A 27,063-nucleotide genomic window follows, 5' to 3' on the forward strand; every position below is an offset into this window, starting at 1 on the left:
AAATGCAGGGGGAACAAAAAAGAAAAAAAAAAAAAAAAGAAAAAAGAAAAAGGAAAGGAGGAATGGCTACTGGCAGCTTTTCACTCCTACATTTAAGGATGTTGTGGAGAAACAACCGATACTGTCTGGACATTGATGCACTGAGGGCTGGGTGGGCAGTGTGTTTTCTCACTTCTGATTGATTTTGTTGTTAGTACAGCAGTGCTAGAAAAGAAAGGAGAGTTTTCATTGAGACTAGCAGCACAGCAGCATGTGTTTAATATGTGAATGAAGCAGTAGTTCTAGCTTTTATATAAAACATAGTGGAAAGTTTATTATATATTTTACTGATTTATATTTACCCTCAAAAGGAAAACACTGGTTTAAAAATTATAAAATGTATTTTCCCACAAGTAGATGAACTTTTTTCCATTTTCTATAAAGAAGGGTTTTAGTCAGCCTACACACCAAAAGTATGTAAAGAATTTCAACACAGTGGTTGTTTGTAAGATATTTAGACCTGTTCTACTGACTCAAAAACTTGAAAGGTTGCAACAGTAATAATATTTAGCATTTTAATAATGTTTTTCAAGAAGGAAGCATCGAAAGCTTTGCAAGGCACATGATCCAGTAGGTAAACTGAAGGATAGAGAATTTGTCTCGATTCTCAAGAGAACCTACATAACTGCTTTAGACACAGGCATGAGCAGGATACAGCACCCTCACTGCTTTTCTGAAAGTGTTACATACCCTGATCAAGGTTTTAGTATTTAAGCAAGCAAAATTACATTTTTGCCAGTTTTGCCTGGATCTGTTTCGGCAGAAGGCTGACCAAGCAGCTGTGGTGCCTCCTGCAGAGGGAGGTTCACCTTCCTTCTGCCTAACAAGCTTTGAGCAAGTACCTTGTCTCCTGTCTGTGATTTCCCATCAGTGGACCAGCAGTGATGCCGTGTCGCAGATACATTATGAGAATAAAGACACCTACAAATTTGACTTGTATTATGGTAACATAGGCATGTAAGACAGAACAAGAACATCATTTATTATTGTGTATGCCTGGACTTAGAGTCATTTCAACAGGGATTCAGTAATACAAAGTCTGGGTCAGTGCAGTCCACAGAGAGTTCATAATCAAGACTTAATTTCCATTATTTACTTTCATCTTAAGACTTATATAGTTATGCTTTATATAAACATCTAAAGGGAATTCCAGTTCTAAATTTCACTCTGCTGATCACTTATCAAGTGAGTTCTTGTATACTCATGCACAACTTGTTTAGAGCAACACAGCATGTATAGGAAGAGAGGGAACAGTTTACAGTTTATTTACTTACGGTTTCATATAGTCCTACCATAATTCTTAGATGAAGAATTCTCAAATACTACCAATTGTAAAGCAACCATTTTGATACTGTCCCTGTATTCTTTGTCATTTAAAAACTCTTCCCCAAGAAATGAAAAAGCATGAAAATATTATATTACTGATCCAGATTTTTTACTATTGTACTATTCTTTAAGAGTTCTGCATCCTCAGTTTGCAACCTTAAATGGAATTACTGCATTTGCTAATTGTAAACTAAGAACATGATTAAAACAAAATTCCTTTTCTGCATTTGGCATTACTTCTTATCCTTTTTATTTTGTAAATTTTGTCAGAGACTACAGGAACATACATATTTGTGAAACACAGTATACTGTATGCCTATATTTTTAAATGACATTATCTTTTTTCTGAAAGTACGAGAGGGTGGGGCACTCAGAAGCAATTATGGTCTGACAGGACAAATCTTACTGAAAGTATGGGGTGTTGCTAAACCTTTTAGATGGAAAATTCCTCTCATACTTTTCACATTACAGCAGTGAAATCTGTGTAATTATTCCAATCAGCAGATATGCAATGTGAATCACAAAGAAAACAAGATCAGAGTAATATAAAGTTATAAATATATTGAAAGGGGAACTTTACCATCTTTTTGCTTCCAGCAAACATATTTTTTTCTTGGAAGCAGCAGAAAGAAAAGCAGTGGGGCTTGTTGATGTCAGGAAGTGTGCTCTTTGAAGTCCTTGAAGGTGCAAAGCAATGAAGAAAATTAATTCCAATCCAATAGTAGGAAAGGGAAAGGCGATGTTCCAGAAAACAAAACCTTTTCCTTGCTCACCTGGGTGATGAAGCTACCTATAAAAATGTTCTCTCATGCATTTTAGGTGTGATCTGTTCTCTTATAGAATTCAGTTTGCTCCATGGGCCAGTGCTTGAGGTGCCTGCTGGCAGCTAACTGGACAGAGGAACCCACTGGTTTCCTTGCTCAGAGGTCTGTGATAAGGCTCTGCATCACAGGGAGCTTTGGAGGAGGATAAACTTAGTGCACAGCCATGGTTTGTTTATAAAAACAAGTTGTCCTGGCAGAGAGCGTTAGCAGCCTTAGAACAGAGGCTGTCAGATCTTTTGCTATCTTGTTATCTTTCATCCTCTGTCTGGGGATTGCAGTGCCTTCTGCTGTGTCCTGGTGTGCACAACACTTACTTCAGGCATTGTCATAGCTAGAGAAAGGCTTTTGTTATTGTAACCTTGGATTTCTTGACTTGGTTAACTAACCTGGAAATGAAGCTTTTCATGCCATCTGCATCATGTCAGCAAAGTAATCTTCAGCTTAGACAGCAGCTGGGCATGGTTTTTCCTGACAGATGGTATGCTGTCATCTCTTTAACAGCTGTTTGGACATGGCTGTGTGTCAATGCCACCATGATATAATCATTGTATCCTGTGAAGGAAGCCCAATGTGACCCTTAAGGCACTTGGCATCGTGCTGTTGGTGGCATATTTTGCAAGAATATTTTGAAGAAAGGGTACGGAAACAAGAAATCCGAGCACGTGTCACATATGTCCTTCCTTTGCACAGTTTTATGGGAAGCGACAAATGTGTTCCAGCACTTTAACAGTAAGTCTTTTGCTGGTTGCAAACCTAAATTTTGGATTTAGAAAGCTAGATAGAGTTACTATGAAACGGTGCCAGTTTTGCAGTAATGTTACATTGTCTGGCTTTATTCCACCGATACTGAAGACAGTCTTTTACATTTAACATTTAATTGAAGTTCTAGATGGTGTCAACCAGCAAATTTTAAAATCAGTGAGAGAATATTTATGCAACTTTTGGAAAGCTGTTTTAAGAACATACTTAAGTCTTTTCTCTCTCTTGCTGAATGTCGTCATGGCAATTCTGAGTCAAGGCGGGGATACAAGAGTTAACAGAATCAATACTCAGAAGAAAAATAGCAATAGAATAAATTTTCATGTTGGAATTCAAATACTTAACCTGGTGAGTATAAGGAGATCCTTTACATCTCTAGACTCCTGTATAGTAAATTACAAGCCTTAGCCATGTGTTTTACATCCAAAAGCTCAATTCTCTTTACTGTTTAATGTGCTCTTAAAGATCAAATGTCCTTTTATTTTTCCTTTTTTGTTTCCATGTATGCATCTTCCACTTAATCACATTATGTGCTTTTGCTGCATCCATGGTTGAAGTCCCGAGTGTAGCACTAACAGATGTGACACTGTTCCTCCTATGGCTTGGTTTCTCCTATGGCTTGGTGGCTGTCCCTACAGAAAGCTGGGTTGTCAGCCTCAGTGAGTCGTGTGCACCTGTGTTTATATATACACACATACAGAGAGCTGCATCCAAGCCACTTTGGCCACTATCTCAGAGTTCAAAGAATCTGCAGCATGAGTGTTAATTTTGTCCAGATGTAAGTTCTTTAGGTCAAACTGAGTCATACGTAGGACCTCACCACAGGAATCTAATTTCTGGTGCTTCCTTCTTTGACCTTTTCTGTGCAGTTAATTAGCAACTATTGTGACTATCAGTGAAGACTAGCAGGTGACAATTAGGTTTTCTATTTCTATGCACTAATTATATTTGATTTTACTGTCAGGCAATACAGTCAGTTACGTGCACATGACAGAAAAAAAACTCACATGGCCATTAAAACATTCAATGTTCCTCAGTGTTGATGAAGAATTAAAGAAGCTCAACACACAAATGTAGCACATATTTACAATGTAGTCAAGTGCACAACAATAGACTTCTTAGCTTCTTTGTGGAGTTTTCTCTTTGTTTGTCTTTTTTGCTGACACTGAAAAACAACAAAAATATTCCCAAATTATTGTGGGTTCTTTGTGCTCAGTAGCTGGGGAGGTTTAACTTGCTATTTTTGATCTAATTCTTTACAAAGTAGGAGTGAATAATAACAAATATGTCACTTCTCTGTCATCATTGTTTCCAAAAGATGGTTCAAGAAGGTTTTCAAGGACATGATGTTTTTCAAGACTGATGAGTATGCTTTGTTTTACTGAACTATGACTTTAAAAGACCAAAACAAACCTTTTCCAAACATCCAGTTTTCTGACTTTGTGAGGATTCAACTTTTATTTTGAGCATAGCTTGACATATCACTGTACATAGGTTTTGCAGCTGCTCTGGTTTGCCCAGGGATCCTGCCAGCTGTTGAGGCTGTGAAGTTATTGGGAGCTGGACTGGTACCCAGGCACACCCAGCTGCAGTTTGGCTGGTGGTTCAGTGACTGACCATCAGTACAGCCAGATTATAGCTGGATTCTTTGTGTTGTTGGAGGGGCTGTCCCTTAGGTGAAATGTGAATCAGAAATCAGATTACTAAAGTTTGAAGACTCAGACCTAAAGTGTGAGCCCATATATAGCTGTGTAAACTCTAAGGCTCTGACTCTTGCGTTTGACCTACCATCTTTGATTTCACTATCACTTATTGTTATCCTCAAGCTTGAGTGTTGTTTGCCAAGTGGCGTGAAACAGCTGTTCCCTTTAACCTGGAGCTGGTTGTTGACAGATGTGTTCTCTAAACTGTGTTCACTCTTCTCTGGGCTGTGTTTTAAGGGATAATTAAAGTGGTTTGAGAACCTTGGGGCAGTGTTACTGAACATTTAGTGTTTTACTACCTGCTGTTGGGTAGGATTTTTTAAATTATTTTGTATGCATGACCTAAATTTGTAGATCTAATACTCAAAATGGCGTGTTAGAAGGTTGAGAACACAAACCTGTTTATTTGGAGACTATGGTCCAATTTCTGACCTTCCACCAGATTTCCTCATGGAACTATACTAAAAATAAATTAATAGTATCCATATAAATAGTTCACATCCTATCCTCCTCCTAAGTGAAATCAAAAGACAGGATACAAAGTTTCATGCCAAAGCAGCTGATCTAGTTACAGAAATATCCTTCTGTCTGGTCAAGTACATCACTCCTACTCAAGATGAAAACCTCCCAAAAGTAAGCAATTCCATTGCCTTGTCCCTGGATGTATGTAGCAGGCAGGAGTAGAGCTCTTCCTGGAAAATGGATGGGAGGCTGTGTGCTTCCCTTGAGGGAGAAGGAAATAATTTTTTGAAAAAAAAAGTTTATTTACCAAATGCAATAATACATGCATTTGTTACTTTATATACTATATTCTATCACTTTTTTTTTTTGCACTGTGAACACTTGCTTTATTATTCTAAACATATAAACTAATTGCTATGTGTAAGTTTTGCAATTTGAATGCTTGCATTGTCTCATAGCTAGATTTGCTGTTAGGCAATTATTAGTATCCAGTCAGACTGGATGAATAGAATTGTTGTACTTAGAAAGCTGAATGGTTTATATGGCTTTAAGAAATTAATTAAAACTACTGCTAGTTAGCCTGCAGGTATAGCTTATACAACTTATTCCTAGTTGTAACAGATACAAGTATATTATGAGTCCATAAACACCTGTGTATTTCTAACTGGGATTTATTATTTCCCTGTGCAGTGTTAGGCAATAAATGAAGCTTCTGTGAAACATTTTTGCTGGGAAACTTCATCTGAAACCTATTATCATGTGACTTTTTTTGCATTTCAGTCAGTAACAGTGATGAGAAGAGCCTCAGTAAAGTCAAGATTTAGTTTGCTGATGATAAACACAAGAAGTTTGAAGGCCAACTCATGCTGACTGTACTCAGCCCTTTCAGAATAATTTCTTCTTGCCTGGACTTAGTTTAAATAAGTGTGCATCAGTTCACTGTCTCCGTGACCTATTGAAAACAAAGTCTTCTACCGAATTTCATTTTTTTCTATGAAGTTTGTCTATTGCCGCTAATACTATACCTGATAAGGCAGATGTTTTTATACAGATGATTCATTCATATGGTCACCCTCACATCAGTTCCCTCCACGTCACAGTTTTCTGGAGCGATGTCTGCCAGGACCCACTGACTGGCCTGCTGCACTTGGAAAATGGGCTGTTGGGGCAGAGAGATCAGGGTATTTCAGGCTAGGAAGAGCTCAGGAGTGCATTCTGGAAAGCACACTCCATTGCAGAAGTCCTTGGCTGCAGCCCCGGCCGGCATGTCCTGCCTGCCCTCTGCGAGTGCCCTGACGTGGGGGATGCACCCGTTCACACGACCCCGTGTGTGGAGCCTGGAGTGTCCAGGAACAGAACTTGGGAGGTCTGTAACAGGCTTGGACCAAGTCCTGTGTAAGACTCAGTGTTGATAATTGACTATCTCTGTGTCTGACATCATGCTTCAGTTCATGTCAAAGAAGGAATCTGAAGAAGTAGTTCAGTAAATTACAGGACTTCAGGAAGTATCAAACCACTTCCAAACAAACTGGAGGTGCTGCCACATTGCCCATGAGACTTCAGCTCTTCTTCTAGTAGAATAATGGGAATCAACATCCAGTGAGGTTTCAAGGAAGAAATTCAAGTTTCTTGGAATCTTAGTAACTGGCCGTATTTTAGAGGAATAGAGAAAGTTTTATTGTTTTATTTCATATGGAGTCATCTTCTGTTCTCATTATAAGACAGAAACAGTTTGCTATTTTTCATGATTGCTTTATGATCTTTGCAGTACCACTGACTTTGTTTTCTTAAATCTTCAACTCCTGAGCTCTTTTAGCAGAAATTTCTTGAACCAGGTTTAGTCACACTCCTGCTGTGTAGACCAATGTTTGGCAAAAAAATTATTGTATTTGTCTCACTATTCAGATTGCTCCAAGCACTTTTCTGCCAACTGTATTTGTTTGTTTGTTAAAAAAATGATGTCTCTGAACTTTTGACTTCTGTAATATTCCTCAAGGCAGTGATATTTATAAGAGTAATGAAAATTTGCACCTTCCTTTGATGACACAAAAGAGGATGGTAGGGTTAAGTGGAGACCAGCAGATCCTGCTGCTTCCTTATGAACATGCAGCAGCAAACATACATTCCTTTTCACACTCTGAATTTGCTTTGAAGCGCATCTCTGCTATTGGATGTGTCAGTGGCTGTTTCAAAAATTTCTACTTTTTTGGCCAAAGCCCTTATACTTAGGACATTGGCTCACCAAGATACTTGTACATGGCCAAAAATATATTTTTTTAGGGAACTTTAGAACTTTTTCTCTCTGGTTGTGCATCTGGGTTTTCTTTTTCTTCCTATTCTCCCTGTTGTTTTTGTTTTCAGGGTGGTGATGAGTTTATTAATTGTAATAGCATTCTAATGCAGTGATATAAATCCCTTGCTAGTAGGAAACAGAAATAATAGTTTCATATGCACTCAGTGCAAAGCACATGAAGCACAGAGTAACAAATGTCAAATAAGACAGGTTGTAAGAGCTGCCAGTGCACTTGGATGTCAGTGAAAAGGTGTGGAAGTAACAAGCCTTTGCTGTTTCCTATGCCCTACTTGGAGGCTGTTGTGTGCTGAAAATTCCATTGCTAGATTGCATGCTTATTTCTCTCTAGAATATCTCTGTTTGGGCATTTTCTTTTCCTTTAAGTTTACAAGAGAAAAGATACTTCTTTTTGCCTACATCAAACTTTCCACTGATCCTCAAAAATTATCATTAATAGCAGTTAACTAAGTGAAATATATACCATTAAAACCCAAGGGAGGCGTGTTTAGGAGGTAGGAGAGGCAGATGGGCTGAATGATCACTTAACTCAATTTTCTGTGATGTGGGATGCTAGGAATGAAGTTTATTAGCGTAGGCTTTATAATAAAAACTTCCTTCTGACAAGTTTTCCAGGGATGCACAACCAACTCATCCTCCCAGACCAGCAAAATGTGAACCTCATTGGACTCAATCTCATTAACTGTCTTGGTCACTGCACAGCACAATTTGAACTCATAAAGAAAAAACAAATTCAGATTGTGTTTGCAGCCATTGTTATTTTTAGTTAAGCCACAAACCATTAATGGCTGTTTAAAGTAGGGGGTTCTGCATTTTTCTCCTCAAGCATGTGCTGCTTGCCTCCTACCCATGCAAGTACACAGCCAGAACACTTCGCTCCTCCAAGGCCATTGGAAAGGCTTCAGAGGAGCCAAGTTGCACTGGGGTTCTAAGAAGGGATCCTGTCCCTGCCTCATACAACCTCCTTAGGGTGACTGTTCCCACATGATTTGCTTCTCTGCATAATGAAAGTGCAAGATGATGCCTTTGGTCTTATAGGATGTGAAAGTGGGCCTTGGCAGTAGGTGCCCTTCCCAGTTATGGTCTTGGATGGCTTTTGGCAAGTCACTTTCACTCTTTATGTTTCTGACTTCTCTTTGAGTTGTTTACAAAGGTGCAACTGTTTCTGGCAAATGTTTGTGTTCTGCCCCATGCTTCTGCTCCACAGAGCTGCAATTTTACTTTGAATCTGAAGTAAATTGATGCTGACAAATAAATTATCAGATAGATACATTAGCATCTTTGGTTTATGAGAAGTAATTTCCCACAGTCCCTCTTTGTATCCCTGACCTAGAGGGGTTCTTGAGTTTGGCTGCTATTAAACATGTCCAAGGAAGTTTGCATTGAGGTATGAGGAAGAAAGTGGTGTGCAAACCAGTTTTCAGCTGTATTGACAACCTTACTTCTAGAATGGTATTTTTTTCTCACTCTCTTTCTGGTGTGGTGTTTCTTTGGATTTTTTTTTTTCCGTAAATCTTATTTCTTTTTTATTTCCTCTGCTGGGATAGCAGTGCATAATTGTGGCAGCCCAGGGTTTATGTACAACCTCCAGATAAAATTTAGCTTCCTGTCTTTCAGTAAGACACTGTTGTGTATTTTAAAACATTGAAATAACTCTTGCCATTTGTAATAAATAACCCAATATTTTAATTTCCTTGCTTGCTGTCTCTTTTCCCTCATAAGTGATTGTCTTTCTTCACTTTCCTTTTTACCTGAGATTAGAAACTGGTCCAACAGAGCATTTAAAGATGCTTAGTTTGCATTCCTGAGAAGTCCTAGTGGAAATTCTTGTATGTCTTCAGTTAAACTCTTAAGTGCTTAATATTTTCCTAGAGTAGACCATATTGCAACTGTAGCAGATTAAAACCTGCCCCTATTTTGTTCTTGTACACTTTTTGAATTTTTTAGAGGTTTCTGCTTTATTTCAATCTTTTGGCCTCACCCTACTGAAAATATGGTGACCAGTCTTTCAGTGGAATCGTGTGAATTTCATTGCTTGCAAAAGATGTGAGTGCAGAGGTAAAGATCTACAGAGGAGGGATCATCTCTTAAAGTGATTAATCATTTTGTAAGGGCATAAAAGGAAGTTAGAAGTTTTATTAATTGAAGTTACAGTTTATTACCTTTATATTGCCAATGATTCCTGTAAGAGACATGGATGACCCTGCAGCATTTTTAAATACTTGCAAGAAAACATACATAACCACTGACCTATGGGCCTGATGTTTTGAAAAATGTCCACAATGTTTTATTAAAGGAGTTACAGTTTCCACCTGTACTGAGATTTCATGGGGAATTGTCCCCATTAGGTATGACCTCATGCAGATCAAGCAAACTGACAACTATTTGTAAATTTGAGTTATCTCTGTGTTCTGTTTCACCTCAATAAATCAAGGCAGGTACCTTCAGACGGAGCTTTGGAGAATCTAAGCCACTCCCCTTCTCTCTTTAACCCTCTGATTTTTCTCTCTCAGTGAGAATATACAGAGCTTCTACAAGCTGGGCTCCTAAATTCAATACCTCAGGTACCTGCAGCAGACTGAATGACTCTGCCTAGCCTGCCCAATCAGCTAATGTACAAACTCACATCTCTTTGGGATTTGGCTTAATTAATGCAAAACAGAGACTAGTGCAAGCCATGTCCCTACTCTCAGATAACCTGGAATTCTTAACATGGAACTCCTGAACTGCTCTTAATTGCTTACGTTCGCTGAGTCAGAAAGGCTTATGGGGCCATCTGGTTTTGGATGAATGCTGTTGGTTTTTCTCCTCCTAGAATGTTTGCAGGTCTGTTCTAATTAGTGGCAATCCTGACTTTGGGCCTGTGGTTTGTGCTGCCGTACAAAATATTTTTGACTTTCTATTGACCTGGCTCACATAATATTCAAAGCCAGTTGTTACATATCACTTTCCTGTGTTTTTCTTGCCTGTTGATTTGCTCCAGAAGATGATGCTTAGATTACTTGTAATCCTAACGGCCACAGAGGATTTGGCATTGGTTTGGGTTGTTACTGTGGTTGGGTGACTCAATAGCAATGATAACATATTTACCCTGGACCTTCCATCAGAGTGAAGTAGACAGGAGGCAACCCAACAGAAAGTTTCCAATAAGAACATTGCTCAGTCAGTTCAAAATGCAAATTGGGCACATAAAATCTTTCTGCCAAAAGCACTGTTTAAGAACTAATTTTAAAAAAGCAGGCGTTTTTATGTAGCCCCTTCCAAAGTATTTAAGCCTCTGTAAAACTTTTTTTTTTTTTTTTTACTGCATTGATATTGCAGTAAACTGAAGTTATGTAATATGCCACCCCTGCTCTTCTGCACAGGCATTCAGAAGCTGCTGTCTGCAGCCCCACCTTGAGAAGTTTATAATCCAAATAAACAAGACAGACCAAAGCCATAAGGAGAAATAGAAAAATGAAATGATGCACCTATGGCTCTGTATCTGGCCAGTAGTAGTGTTCAAGTTAATCTAAGAGGTGCTTGTCACAAGAAATATGTTGTTTCAGTAAGAAAAACCTGGTTGATGCCAGCTACAAGCTGAGTCAATTGACTTTCAGAAACCACTCACTGTCATTTTAGAGGCAAGACATAGGGAAAATGTGTTGATTTAATGAATTCACAAACTGAGACAAAAGAAGTTAGAGCATCATCTGCCGTGTCATGAAATGGAATCAGAAATAACATGGCCCTTATCACAGTGGGACATTCTGACATACACACCCACAATAATTAAGTGCTCTTTACCTTGACTTATAGCAAAAGAGATGAGATTCTGGGAATATTTTAATATTTTATCTTTTCCAGACTGGTAATCCTCATATATAATCATCAACAGTTATTTTATGCCTTTTATATTCTTATTTTTTCTTCAGTACAGTGGCAAGCTTGTTTAACTACTTGCTCATTTCTGATTAGAATTTTTTCCCAAGGCTATTGACATAATTTTCTTTGTTCAATTAATTCTAGCTAAGTTCTAATATTTCCTGAGTAACAGTATCATTGCAGCAGAGAAAACAGTTCCAACAAATTGCACTCTATACTCACTTGTTAGGCAGACATCCACACACTAACATTAATAATTAATGTAATTTATAGGTCTTATTTTAATTACAGTAATACAGTAGCTATAAATAACCTTGAAAGATATTTAAAATGCCCTATGTGAACAGCTGAAGGGATTTTTGATGTCAGCTACTTGAAGCAGAATTTTTGCAGTGTATGAATAGTTTGGGGGCCGAGGCACAGAACAAAACCTGTCATTTAGCAGCAACATTTTATAATTTTGAAAAAGAAATGTTATCACTTGGACCTGGGCTGTCTACCATCTCACTTGGTATTCACAAGTTCATACTAGCTGAAAGGATAGTCCTTTACCTTATTAGACACCTGGAGAAAGGGAAGCAGAATGGAAGGAGAAAACCAGTATTAATTACATGATCTGGACAGTGATCATTTATCTGTGATCATTTATCTGTGACCAGCATCTAAATATTGGTAGCATGCAGCCTGACAGAACCTCCAAACATATACTTGCTTGGTTATTTTTTGCCATCTACGAAAAGTCACTTTCTGATTGCTTCTGCGAATAGTGTTTTCAGGACAAATAATGCAGGTTTGCTTTGGCTTAGTGTGCAAGGGGCAGGGGGATATTAGACAGTACATAATTTTATCAGGAAATTAATGCAAATGTATTCAAATTGCAGATATTTTATTGCCCTCCCTCCCTTCCTTTCTCTTCTCATATGTCACTTGCTTTCTAAGATGATAAATCCAATAAGTTGTCAAGCTCCTGTCTGTGTGATTTGTGTCCTGTTTGGAGGTTTTTGATACAATTACATTTGATTTCACTACATTTACAGAGAATTAGATCTTCTTTATTTCAGTGGTCCAAAGTCAGTGAAACAAACAAAACCTTTAGTTAACTGTTTTCAGATTTTTTTTTTTTTTACTGTCACTGTTGCACTTGTCCCTTGTGGTACCAGGTGAGGCAAAGTTGTATTTTTATCATACTGAGGAAGTTCAAATTTATCATACTGAGGAAATTCTTGTGTCATCATATAAATATTTGATATCTAGTCTGAGTTAATCATTCAGACCTCTTTTGTAGTCGTTAGAGAAAAACAAAACAAAGGAGGAACCTGCAGAAGAAGGTTGAAATCAATAACAAAGGAGAAAATTGTGTTGGTTTGGATGAGTTAGGTTCTTGTGTTACTGTTCTTTCTCCCTCATTCACCAGAATGTTTCTCCCCAGCATAGTCATTGATTGTTAAGGTTTCCCTTTTCTCATGCCCTAGGCTGAAATGCACTGCCCTCATCATCTTGTCATGTTTTAAGCCTGAAGAAGTTGATGCATTTTCTGGCAGTGCAGGATTTCTGACCATTTCTTTTGGTATTAGGAACACTGAAGGATGCACTTCTCCACTTGTACTTTATCACACAAGTTGTAAATCATTAATCATTTGCTCTACATTGTTCTATTTCTAGACAAGCATGCACTGATTTGACATGATAAAGGGGCAGGCCATTGGTAGGCAGTGACAAGCCTGGGACAGCCCACTTTGCCTCCTGTGCCTAGACTCAGGAATTAGAGTTCTGAGCATAGCAGTGTCTATGATCTGCATGATCACTTTCTTGTGGCACATGGGAAGCAGAATAAGGTACTAAAGGGACAGCATAGTTCCTTGGATTCCAGCATGTTTCCTTTGTTATTAAATGTGTTGAGAATTCTTTTGGAGGACCTATTTTGGAACATAAAGTGTCGTTGCAGTACAGAATTTAACTGTAGAAGAGATGAAAGTAGTTGTGACATGACCAAAGCTAGAGTAAATGAAGTGCAGTATGGCAAAGTATAACCAGGAATTTAATGCACCAGTTATGCACCTAAACTGGCATCTAGGTGGGAATTAAGAGCCTGAATTCAGAATATTAATTCAGGAAAATCCAGCCAAGCTCAAATTCAGGTATTTTCACAGATGTAAACTGTATTATGTGATATGCCCTGCACAGTTTTCTCAGTTTCTCTTTGCATTGGGTTGGCAAAGGAGGTGGCTGCCTAAAGTGTATTGTTATGCAGAACAAAACCATTTCTCTGCCTAAATTCTTTGGTGACCCTTATATGCATGGTCAGGCCTAACCAACCTGCACCAAATGGTCTGTAATAGCTGTAAAAAAAAAAGACAGAAGGATAATTCCTGAAATATTCTTGCAAGTAGCTGAATAATTGTGCTCTCCTCAGTGCTGCCTTAGGGTTGCTGTACCAGGAGAGACTGACTGGTATTGCCAAACTGAAGATGACGTTTCCAAAAATGATCATCTGTGCTCTAGGTTTGTTATAATACCAGGACTAGAGCCCAAGCATGTGAGCTTCAAGTTCATTTCTCACCCTGAGCTCATATTTTAACAATTTTTGAAATTTTACCTGCAGCCAACTGGTAAATATGACAAATTTGGAGACTTCATTTCTGACAGTTGTTTGGAAAGATGAGAATTGATTCTTAATGCTTTAATGCTATATTTTATGCCAGTGGTTCTCTGTTGGTTTTATTGGTATTGAGAGTTGAACATTCAGAGGAATGTTGTGAAAAATCAGGTCAACAGACCACTGGTCAGTGACAATAAAATCCAGTGCTGTGTAAAGTGTTTTAATTCTCAGGCTAATGGTAGTCACATAGCGAGAGTAGATTTGATAACTTTTGTAGCACAAATGAAAAAGATTGGTATCACTAGATTGTAATGTCTTCAGTGATAATATTTAGGCTTTATAATAGATTGCCATCAAAAATGCATAAAAATAAATCAAAATTATTTATTCTACACTAAATCTGATGTAAGAGACCCCTTCAACTAGGAACTTTCAGTGCCTGTAAACCACCCAGTAACCCAGAAAGGAATAGCAAACAGAGCCAAGCAGGAGGAGCAACTACAAGAGATCATTTAACAAAGATAAAAGTTATTAGAATAAATGTTAGTTTTTATAGCTGATAAACATTTTGTGAAAATATAAAGATGAAAGTATGCTGTGAAATTCTATGAAGGTGAAGCTATTTAAGACAACTAGTCAAAATATGTCTTACATAACAGTGAAAGCCCTATTTAATAAACACCAGCTAAAAGACTTAAACCTGTTGAAACTATTTTTCATTCAGTGTGAGTTCAAAAGGTCACTGTTTGGCATTCCTCCTCATGGCCAAATCTACTGAAGTTAACATGCCTTTAGTAAACAAATTCTGATTAAAAGCTATTCAGAACTGTCTCTATTTGCTTTGCCACAATCACATGGCAGATATTTTCTTTCTACAGCAATCAAATTCATGATGTCTATTTAATGGAGCTAAAATGGATTGTGCATTAAGCAGCATTGCTTTATATGAAAGAGAGACACTAAAGCATGTGTACCTGTAAAATAGAGTGATTTAAATGTATTATGCAATAAGCCTAAACAGTTAGCAGGAACATGTATTAGATTACTACCTTGAACATAAAAATGCCTTTAATTTGGTTTTTTTTTAACAAACATACATTAATTGAACTTGATAGTAATTCTGAAAGACAGGTAAGTGTTGTTATAAACATATAGCAGATGGTTAAACTGACATAAATGGACAAATGGAGGGTGAGAGATTTGTTCAAGGTCAGAGAGCAAGTGCCCAGGAGTTCTGACATGTAGTTCCCTGCTCTAACCATGAAACAAATCTCCTTTGTTCTATGTATTTGCACATCACACTTTAAATGAATAGCCATATTATTTTGCTTGTGCTTCCAAAGTGTACGCACAGGACATACAGAAGAGACACAATCTATGATTTTTGCCTTTAAATTAATGCAATTTTTGTTTAAGGATCAAGGGCACAGAGTTACATACTGAGGGCACTTGCATCTTCCTCTGCTACAATTAGTAGTTTGCTGTAGAGATAAGTGGCTGACTGTGGTTGATTTTTATCCTATTGCCACTTCCTGCCCTACACCTGCAGTGTGCCAATTTTAATCTGTCAGGAATCTAAATCCCTTCAGGTTTGGTTTGCTGATTGAGTCCTACATTCCTTGAACCTCCTATTTCTATAATGAACCTGTAGCAGGCCCACAGAGTATTTTATCGGGTATGTTACTTATCTTGACTCTTCTGCCTTTTTACCTGGAATCAAAGATTTGTCTTCTTTTTTCTCTTTGCTGATGTTCAGCATATCCAAATAGACTAATTGCTCAGGCTCTGTTAGAGCCTCCCCTTATCTAAAAGAGATAGTGTTGTAATCAAGGGGTATTTCATAACTGAACGTTGAATATAAACAAGTACGTTTTATCTAATTTTTTTTTCTATCTGTGTAAATGCAAAATAGGGAATTCTTATACTTTTTTTCTTACTTTTGGCCTAGTTCTAAATGGTCATCCTGATGAATAAATATGCAAGTCTAGTTTAAACATGGAGTGAGTGACTGCAGAAGGTTTATTTATTTTAATGGCTTCCCATTCAGATTAAATCTAAACAGAAAAGTATAAAAGTTATCTCTTAAATCCAAACCAGAGTTTTGGCTGAGCTTATTAAGTTTGAAGTGTCTGGACTTCAAACAAACAAACAAACAAAAAATATCTCTTTTTGAATGTGAAATACATTTGAAATAACTTCCTCCAGCTATTTCATTTTCATTTCAAAGGATTTTCTGTACATTACCAAGTGCAATCCAAAAAACAACCCGGTCAATTAAATACCAAACTGTTACCTCCACTTTACATATGTAAGTCAGAGAGTTTATGTGACATCTAAAGTCAAACAGCAAAATACAAGCAAAATAAGATTTAGAGTTGAGAGGACTCTAATCCACCAGGCTATGCTCAACCCACTGAACATGTCTTTTATTGTGCACCCAAATACCAGCTGGTGATCACTCGAAGATTGATGGTAGCATGCAGCTCTGGAATGTGCTCCTAAATTCACTCTCTGTGTCAGTCTTCATGGTGTGAAAAGGAGTGAAATATGTTTGTGTTCTGTGTGTTTAAACAGCAAGCATGCTGCCCACTGAGCACAGCTGCCCTCAGGCTTGGACCACTCCTGCTCCCAGGGAGTAAGGAGTAGGGATGGCCACATCCCATAAATGACACCTAGCACTGGCAGAGCCAAATCCATACAGAAACAAATTAAGCTTAAATAAAAAATTTTTCACTGCACACATGCTTGGAAATATTTTTAAAGTTGATGTTTAAAAAAAACCACCCTAAGTCTTAATTAATTTAATATTGAAAGTACTTATAACAGTCCTCAATGCTAGCAACACAAGCAGAAAAAAATGATGATGAAATGAATAATTTCCAGTTGTGTCCAACCACTGAAGTCCCCTGGGGGATGCGGCCAAACCCCGTATTCAATGAACATAACCCTAATGTTATGTTGTGTCATAACAATAATTAAACAAAAAAAAAAAATAATGTGCAATCTGATTAAACCACATGGCTATTCCTCCAATGGAAGTGAATGTATTTAATACACCAGAAAAATCTGTTTCAAGGTAAAAAAAGAACCAACTGCTCAAACATTTAAGGATAGGCTTGACCTTTGCTTTTCTCCCAAACCAAACTTTCCTTGGCTTCAGAAAGCATCCCAAACACCCACGTCCAGAAAACAGCTTGCTTCCTGTCAATGGAGAAGGATGGGTGGCCTTGCAGCTGCAAAATAAGATTTAATCCAAGAACACAAATTAGGCTACAAGGGGTAGTACAATGGGTACTATACTAAAACATACAGAACAAATATCGGAAAAGGAAATAAGAATATTGTGGAAATATTATTCTAAAATTTCTATAAACAGAAATAACAATAAAAGATTTGGATAAATGCAGCAGTGGAATCGAGCGTGGCTGTTTCCTCTGGTGAAATTCGTTATCTCCAGTATAATGACCCTTCTGGCATCATGTTGAACTAGGGGTTCATGGAAGGTTCACTGAGTGGGGGATGCCATTTGTTGACCTCCAGCTGCTTTGTTTTCTCACATAGTCGAGTGAGAATAAGTGATTCTTTTATCCTTCCCAGATGTAAAGCAGAGCTTGCTAACTATCTTGACTTGTTATATAGAGATGATTATCTGATATATAGATGAGAGTATGTAGACACCAGGTATATGCACTCCATTGAAATAGTGATACTGGGGAAACAAGAAAATACACCAAAAAAAGGAAGCAGTGGTTTATCTATTTGTGTGTGATACCAACCATGCCACACACTTGTTTGCTTGGTTTTGCTATGGGCAACTTGGCTATTTTTATGAGTATCCCCTGAATTCCAATTTTTTTGTGTATAAAAATACTACCCTTTAGTTCAGCAGTCAACTGAAACAAATTTATTACTGTAATTCTTTTGAATGAGAAATATTGCCTTCCTAAGTTTCTTCAGCTCGAACTGGGTAAATTTTACATTATTTTAATGAAGAATGAATAAAAGCTAAGCACTGGGATTTAGTTTGATCTCTTTATGCCTGATGTTCACCTGAGAGCTAATCCTAATTTGATTAAATTGATAATAATAATAATAATAATAATAATAATAATAATGAAGCTGTAACCAAACCTGCATATACTAAATGGCCCTATTTTATACAGAGTAGTGGTGAGAAGGGACTGGCAAAGATAGGAACAATATGTTTTAAGGAGATGTGTGGATAAAGTAGCATGGCTAAAGTTGCAGTACAGTTGGTAACATCAATAAAGGCAAGGATTACTGCAGCAAGGGCAATAATGCCAATTGTAGACATACAGAGATTGGCTGAATCTCTGGGGAGGTTGCTCTTTGAGGGATAGAAAGGAATATAATGAAGAGTTCCTCTGCCTTGCCACAGTGAAGTGGGTTCTTACTTTATTACAGAAACCATAATGAAATTTTTCAGTGGATAAGCTGCGTTTTCTCAAAGAGTTTTTATTAGCTCTGGTAACAAGTAATTTGGCAGCTTAGTGAAAATATGCTCAGAAAGAAAAGGGCTGCATGTGAGCTGATGTTAAGAGCTTTTTCAGTCTGAAAAGAAGTAAGGAGACTACTATCATACTTTCATTATTTAAGGTGTTGATTATTCTGCAGCATTTGATAGTTCTTCATTAGAATTCAATGTCACAGTTGTTCGTACATCAATGAAGATCTGCTAACACCTCAAAACTAAACACTACTACTCCCCAGTAGCTGTCAGTTTTGCAAAAGGCAAATTGTATCTTCACTGTCTACAGGCTACCTCAGTACATCTGCAAAATACACACTTAGACCAAACAGCAAGATAAATTTGAAAAAGAAGGACAATTCTACCAGTAAAACAACCTACCTTTTACCCAACATTAATGATACTCTCCCTGTTAGTCTCTCTCCCATCCCAATATTCAAAGATATATCAGCTGACATCATCTGACCCATCAGATTGTGGGGAATAGAGAGTCAGGTGCTTAAACCTAAGCCTTAAAAGGTTTGCTTTTATCACAAAAACAATAGCCTGAATGAGATGCAAAACTAAAGGGAAGTCCACTCAGACCTTGCTCTCCTCCCAGTGGCCAACCCATTAGTGGCAAATGGGATGGAGATGTAAGAACAGCTCCCAAATCTCATGTTGTTGCCCAGTTCTGACTTGGAGACTATAACAAGCTTCAGTCTTACTTCATTTTTCAGGCAGACAATTACAATAATTCACTTTCTTCCATTTCTCATCATCTCTGTAAATTTAGATCAAAGAGTTTTAGTGTCTGCATACAGTCAGGGGTTTAGCTGTCCTGTTAGTCTGATCTCTACTTGGAACATTTCTCTGTGTGCCTGAGCATCACAGGAAGCAGCACAGCCATCCTTCCAGTGGTGTGATTGGTGGTCCACTAGAAAAAAAGAGAAGAGAGAAAACACAAGAGGTTACAATGAAAATATATACTTCTCCCAGAAGAAGTAAAACTATGTGGAATCTGTCTGACTTCTTCCCGGGTGTGGCTTTTTTTTCTTACTCTGTCTCAAAAATAATGTCATACTTGGCAACCGAAAACTTTTCTCTCCTGCATCTGAAAAACAAAAAGGTCCCTAGTGCCAATGGCAAAGCTGCTGTGTGCACCCAGCCTGAGCTTCTGCAGCCTTCAGGCAGTGTGGCAAGGACCCTCTCTCTCCATGGCTTTTGGAAAGCAGCCAAAGGGTAAACTCTGTGTAACTGTGCAGACTTTGAAGTATGAAGCTCTTGGAGAGCAGTTTTCATGCCACAGAGCTGTTGTACACACACGGCTTGGAGAAGACTGGCTCCCATCTGACATGGATAACTCAGCTGCAGTAATCTTAAACCCAGTTGGCCTGTCTTTATGGCTCTCTACACTTGACAAAGTTGTCCCTTTTGTTTTGGGACCAAAAATGAGAACAAGGCCTGGACAGGATAATAACGAGAAGAAAAGAACAAGTTAATATTTGAAAAATAGGATATCTTCTGGAAAGTTCTATAGAATGGCAGCATTTGTAACATCTTCTGAAATAAAAAATACAAATTGCATTTATATAAAATTATAACTGCACACTAATTATTAAAAATAAAAGAAGCCCACTTTTCAATGTTATTTACTGAAATACCTGCACAGACTTCAGAGGAGTAATTCAGGTTTACAGTGAGGTAAATTGAAGAATAACCTGAAAATTATGCCTAGAATTGTCTACAGCCTAGTGAGACTGGATGGCTGAAGGGTGTGGGTGGTCTTGCATAATGCTCAATGGAGGAATCTCAGTACTGGGATATTTGGCAAGACTTAAGATAGCTGTGTAACTGCAGTTTGAAAAACGTTGACACATTTTTCCTTTTTGTTTTGGAGTGGGTTTACTGTTGTGGAATGTGGCATGATTTCACATGACAATATCTGTGAAAATGAACAAAAAAAAAATCTGTTCTTCATAATGTAAAGCTTCAATAAAGACACATGGAGCTTTGTGGAGTGTCTTGTGTTGATAAGTGTGCCACAAAGCCATGTTAGTACATTTTGCCACACACGAGTAAGTGGCTTTCTCTTCTCATGTGTTTGCTTTTACTTAGAAAGCACATTCCTTCTGCACAAAACTGGCAGCTGCCCACACCTCAGAGGATCTGCCCCTCCTTTTTTATTGAAAGTACTAAATAGAAGATGAAAAATTCTGTTATAGTTTTCAGTACTTTTAATAAAAGAGCACGCCGTCATGAATTACCCTTTCAGTACAACTTTTAAAAGGCACAATGTTAAAAGCCAGTCAATAATCAATCGTGATTTTTTTAAAGTCTGTGAGTTACCAGGATTTCAGGAGTTTTGTGTGTCTTGCAAATTGTAAAAGAAAAGAAGAAAACATCTACTGACATATGTGAACGCTCTGCTTAAGGTCAACTGTTAACTGGTATGTCTTTTCTGATCAACACATGGTCCCCTTCACAAAGAGCTATTGAGTGTTTTACTGCTCTTAATGTATATGTTGAGCTGGTCAAGGTGACAAATTGTTCTTCAGACATGCTAGAGCCACCTCTGGGCCTGATTCTCCGAAGACTTCACGTTGGTGCTCTGATTTCCCTTTATAAAAGACTGCATTATCTCAGTCTAGTAATGTTTAAATTCCACTCTCAACTCATTTAGCAAATACACCCACAAGTACTCTAGGTGTATATTTAAACCAGATCATATTTAAATATCATTGACATTTACTTGTTACTTACTCTCATTCCAAATGCAGTAATTAAGTTTCCTTCTAGCAGATTATACATTTTACCTCTGGGCAAAAAGAGGGTTCTGTTTCAGCCTGTACTATCTGAACTCCCTTCTTCTCTCTTGTTCAAGTGATCTTGTTAATTAGTTAGCCTGTGATTTTATGAGCACTTGTAAATCTATTTTCTCCCCTCTAACTTGCTCTTTTTTTTTTTTTTTTTTAATAAAAATGCAATTAAACCCCTTTCAGATGGATTCAGAATCAGACAAGTGTGCACATCTGTGATTTCTAGTTCTTATGAAGCTGTTACCTCCTATATAAAAAGCCAGATTTCATTGTAACAGCATTAAAGGAAAGAGTAAAGACTCCCATGCATGAAGAAGAAATAGAGAGATAAAGAAAAGGTCAAAGGTCCATCTGAGCTTTTTGGGCCCTGTGTGGTTAAGGCACTTAAGGGACTGACCAGTAGCACATCTGGCTACTTATGGCTCTTTGGTCAGATGACTGTGTCCCCATTCACGATGGGATTCGCCTGAGAATGGCTGAGGGATGGGTTTTAGTTTGAACACTGCATGAGCAGGGGAAAAATGCTTTAGCTACTCCCTTATCTCAACCCCTTAAGTAGAAGGAATCAATACATATATCTTCAAAGAAAAGGAATATTGACAGTGCAAATGTGACTCATTCTGAAGTTTCGAAAAGAAATATTCAGGCTTTACTTGTTCTTTTTCCATACACATTGAGGAAGTAGTCAATCGTATCCTCAGACTCGCAGTATTATAGCAGACTATTTCCACAAGCACTATGTAAACTATAAAAATGATGCACTTATTTCTTCTATATCTTTACACTAAAAAATTAAAAATAAAGCCAAGAAAACAATAATTAAAATTGTTAGATTCTTATGAAATCTGATACCATTTAACTAAATCTTTTTCTAGTCATTTCTACTAAAAAGTCATGAAACAGAGAGATTCGTAAATACAAAGTAGAAAGGAAAATATTTAAACTAAAATAAAACACATTTTCTTCTGGCTTGTTTAGTTTGTTTGTGGGGTTTTTTTGTTGTTGTTGTTGGGGTTTTTTTGTAATTATTTTTTATAACTTTGCAAATACCTCAGATTTCACTCACATTCTTAAAATACATAACCATTCCATTCAATGCTAGCAACATTATGCGTAGTGTCTATATGTCCAAACTACTTTTTCACCTGTTTAATCATGATCTGTGGGAAAAAGGGGACTATTTCCATTTGATGTTATTGTTTTACTTAGGTATTTATTTCTAGGAAAAAAAAAAAGAAAAAGAAAATTGGTTTCATTCCAATTCCTAGAAGGGGAGATTTTACATTGCAGTTTCACTTTTGGCATGGGCTGGCATATTTTTTGGCACAAACTCAAGGCTTAATGAGGCTTAAAGAGAGTCTTACAGCTTCCATAACCAGAGGCTGACATTGAGCTTACTGCTAGATGTACACAAGGCATGTGATTTGTGCACCCCACACCCCATGAGAGCGTAAAGTAAAACACCATAATATTGCTGACATCCACATCACTAAGGCTACATAAAATCCATGCCAGTTTGGGCAGCAGAGGTTCCCTGGGGAGATGTAGACCATCTTCCTGGAAAGTTGTGTTTGTGCCCTTCACTGTGGTGCTGCATGTGAATGGATTGCTGTGCTTTACTTCCTGCTTGTTTCTGAGGCAAAGACACCAAATCTCTGCTTTTGCTCTGAACTTCCCCATAAAAAGCCTTCTGAGAATGAATCCTTATGCCAGCAGGAAAGAGGAGGAAATCATATTCTTTCTTTCACTCTTCCACAGGGCATCCTAAATTAAAAGCTTGACAGAGCATCCTTAGGCTTGCTCAAAGAAGCCGTGCTAGGCTAGAAATCCAGGGATGGTAGAGTGCAGGCAGGACTACATGCAGTCTCTCACGTGTCCTAGTTTATCCTCAGTTTAGCAGTGGACGAATTCAGTGCTTTGAACTTGGGCTAGGGATGCTTGCATACCATGGCTGTAGCTTAGCAAACCCTGCAACATAAAGATAATTCTTGATTATGTTAAACATTCAGTAATAAGTGGTCTGCAAAAGGAAGTTATATTTTGGGAAAGTCCTGATAAAAATTCCATAGATTTCAGTAACAGATGCATCAAACATCTTTTTAAGATGTCAACCAAGGAAGTTGCTTAGGGTCTTACCTCTACGTATTAGGGATTATTATATTCCTTAGTCTGGGAGAGTCAGGCTGTTTTCAACATTGTGGTACCAGTGAATTTGAATTAAGGAGTGATGAAGGGTTGGGGCTGAGTGATTAACTAAGACATTTAGAGGACTGCCTGATAGATCTAGCTCTTTTATCCTTACACAGTCCTTATGTCCTTATGGACAATTTGGGTATAACAGGCTGTGTGAGATAACTACACCTTCCTGGATTCCCCATCTTGAATAGCTGTAATTGTTTTGTTCTGGCCTAAATATAATATTTGTAACAAACCTAAATATGCTCATTTAGGTTTGTTACAAAGGCTTTTGTGATGCCAGTAATAGATATTGGACAAATATTTTGTTACTCCTTCTGTAAGAACAAAACTTTTTAAAAATAATACTTTTTGTTTGTGGTGGATTAGAGAGATAATTAAAGAGTAGAAGTTAGACTGTCTAATTGTCAGTAAGCTGTGCACTGTGTACAGAGAAAACTTCCAGTCATTTGGATCTCCAAAATTTGTAGTTCAATAATAAGCATAATTCTGGAATGAGAATTCACTGAAGCTTTTGTTTTTTCATTAAAGCAACCTGTCCTCTAAGATCAGATTTCTTACACTAGGGATCAAGTTGTTCTTGGTTTTATCCCTAAGGAAAGGCAACATTCACCAACTGATGAAGAAAAACTATGAGCAAAGATTATTTTTGTATCATTAAGGATGAAACTTACTTGTATATTGTTTTATTGTCAAATAAAATTGTTAATATTCAGAGAGCTGTCTGCAGCATCATTCTCTATATAGGGCTTACTGCTTTCAATGTTTGGTTAAATTCTCAAAGCATGGAATAGAATTGCTCTGAATGTCAGTAAATGTCTACTTCATTTTTTGACAAAAAACTCTTGGAGATGAAAGGGAGTGAAAGGCCATACAGCATCCTTGCAGGCACCGCTTTCTCCAAGCAACAACAAACAGAGAGTAAATCTTTAAAAAATAACATTTTCTTGGGTGATGATGTGGTAAATTTTGTTGACTGAAAATAAAATTTGATTAGTTATAAATTCCCTCCCTACTTGCTTGAGTAGCCCAGAAAGTCTAATAAGCTGTAAGCTTCAGCACTAAAAGAAATAAAACTAATAAATCAGTGTGAGAGTATTTGTTCCACGGCTTTCCTTGTCTTGTGAATGGTGTTGAGTTTCCATAGTCTAGTAACCTGGCATAAGGTGTTCTCCTCATCAGCACCTCAGTGGAGGCAGATTATCCTTCAGGAGCCTTAGTAAGAATAATACCATTTCAAAGAGGTTCAAATTCCAAGAAAATAATGGATTTTGATAAATGAAAGTTGTGGAAATCTGTCGCTGGTTTTGTCTCTTGTTTAAGAGCAATCATCATGATCATGATTATCTTTTACATCAGCCATGGTGTTTTTCATTGGCAACCACTGTCAGTCAGTGAGGCAATAAGGAGGGACATCATATTGTGCAATCACTGTGCTCACATTTACCCCGTGCTGTGTGGGAAACCCTCCCAGTTTATCTGTGCTTTCCTGGTGTATCAAATGTACAGTTGGGAGAACGTTCAGTTTCACCTTACAGCTGCCAAATGTTATGGTAAAATTAATAATGCCCCAGGAAAAGGCATGAGCACAGGCGTCTGGGGCTGGTTGTGAGAATTTCAGAGCGGCCAAAGGTACTGAGCATTGTGAGTCACTGTGCTGGTGAGTCTCCCAGGTGCCTTGGGCAATCCTAGCTAAAAGGTTCAAGGGAGGATTTTTTTTAAAGTGAAGTAAAATGGTTGATTTTTCAAGCACTAAAGAAAGACTTCTGAAAGTACTGTGAACAATTTTCATATATATTTAACAAGTTCTGTTTCAGTTTTTAGGCACAGGTTGTAAATCTTGATTGTATGTTTATCTATTGTCGAGGGACAAGATAAATACCGTTTGTGGTTTTTTTAATATTGCTGTAAATAAATGCCTGTAGGAAACTCAGTTCCTGAAAGCTGTCACACGTCTAAATTAATCAAAACACTATTATCTTTCAGTGACTGGGGATATTTTTCATCTTCCTATGAAACTATTTAACAATGATAAAAATTAATTGGAGTTATGTATGATATTTATCAATTTAAATTATATTCTGGTAAGTGTTCTTTCAATCATTAGTTCTCTACTACACAGGTATGAATCCTAGGACTTTAACTTTTGCCTGCTATTAAAAATGGCTCTTCAAGTAATTTTCAAAATAAAAAAATTGCTCTCAGGTAAATATGTGTTTTGCAGAAGGTGCATATTTTAGGCACACTTATTTTGGCACCTTTTTTTTTTTTTTTAAATAGTGCACATATAAAGAATTATCTATGTTTTGAGAGTTTTGTTTTATAAAATATCAATATCTTTAGATGACTAATTTTGTATAAGGCATTTACTGTTTTCCGTAGGGAATGAATGAGCAAAAGACTTTGCCTTTAAAAAACCTTTAGCAACAGTGACAAGCCATATTGTCCCAGACAAAGTTTGCAACTGAGAACTGTGGGATCAGATCTTACATTTATGAATAAATATTATAGCAGAGCTTCATTTTCATAAGTACTGTGTATTTGCCACCCTTTTAGAGACAAGGGGAACACAATTCAATACTAATATTCATGAAGAAAGAAAGCATAATTATATGTTAAATATTTTAACAAAGACAAATTGATTATTAAGGTTTTATTTTTCCACTCTCAGCTTTTGAGAAATATCCCTTCTGTTATTACTGAAAAAGTGAAACAATCTGACTGGGGGCCAAAATATATTGGCCAAACAAAGATGAGAAGGCTGAGCTTTCTTGAGGGCAGCAAGTAATACTTATATTGCAGTTGCTTATGCTATTCCTGTAACAGGCCTGATCCTGCACTGCTGAGATCAAAGGATGTTTTCACTTCACTTTGTTGAAGAAAGTTTTATGTGGAAAAATAGATCTCCTTCTACAGTTTCTGTTAGTTTGGTCCAAACCCATAAACAAACAACTGAATGAACAGACACATTTAGGCTTGACTGAATAATTTTCTTTTTAAGTAAGCCACGCATGGTGTTGAAGAACAAAATAAAATTTGACCTTGAAAATGATAAAAACCTATTATTAGTGAAGTCCCCTGTTAGGAAAAGGAAGTAAAGCGTTCTGTAGTTTTCATTGATCTTGCGGATTTTCTGCAGTCGTAAACTTCAAAATGTATTGAACATATTGATTTATTTAATAAATTATCTTCCTTAAAAGCCAAAGCTGTAAATAATAATATCCATTAAAATAAGAATTAATTAGATGAATGAATAACAGCACTGCCTGATTTCTATGAGCTACATCTATCTACTTAATGTACAAAATAATTGTATTCAAACTGGGAAAAGAAATTTTGTTTTACATCAACCATCGTATTATTATCTAGTGTCCAGTGAGGGTTTTTTGTCTCTCTGACCACATTTGTGTCCAAAGATGTCTTTATTTAGAAAGAAATGCAGTTGAGAAACAACAAACATGAGTGAACTGCTTTACTATGCTACTGTCTTTACTATTTCAGAGCTGCAAGAAACTAAGACCTCTGAGTATCACAGAATATCTCACAGCCCCCTGGATTACAGGATATTATTGATGGATGAAGATCAGGATCGGATCTACGTGGGGAGTAAAGATCATATTCTGTCTTTGAATATTAACAATATAAGCCAAGACCCCCTCAGTGTAAGTTCAAGTTTTATTTTGAGAATCTGAG

At 37.2% G+C, this 27,063-nt stretch overlaps 1 protein-coding gene across 4 annotated transcripts in view; it reads left to right on the top strand.

The window, feature by feature from the left end:
- Positions 1 to 27,063, top strand: part of SEMA3C (semaphorin 3C) — a 118,248-nt gene that overhangs the window by 39,060 nt on the left and 52,125 nt on the right. For all 4 annotated transcript variants that reach the window (XM_008629610.2, XM_017727941.1, XM_017727932.1 and 1 more), the window contains one exon: positions 26,872 to 27,032. In XM_008629610.2, coding sequence (XP_008627832.1) covers positions 26,872 to 27,032 — 161 coding nt within the window. The remainder of the gene's footprint in view (positions 1 to 26,871; positions 27,033 to 27,063) is intronic.

Source organism: Corvus brachyrhynchos, unplaced genomic scaffold, assembly GCF_000691975.1.
Source record: "Corvus brachyrhynchos isolate BGI_N302 unplaced genomic scaffold, ASM69197v1 scaffold50, whole genome shotgun sequence".
In the NCBI taxonomy this organism is placed as follows: Eukaryota; Metazoa; Chordata; class Aves; order Passeriformes; family Corvidae; genus Corvus; species Corvus brachyrhynchos.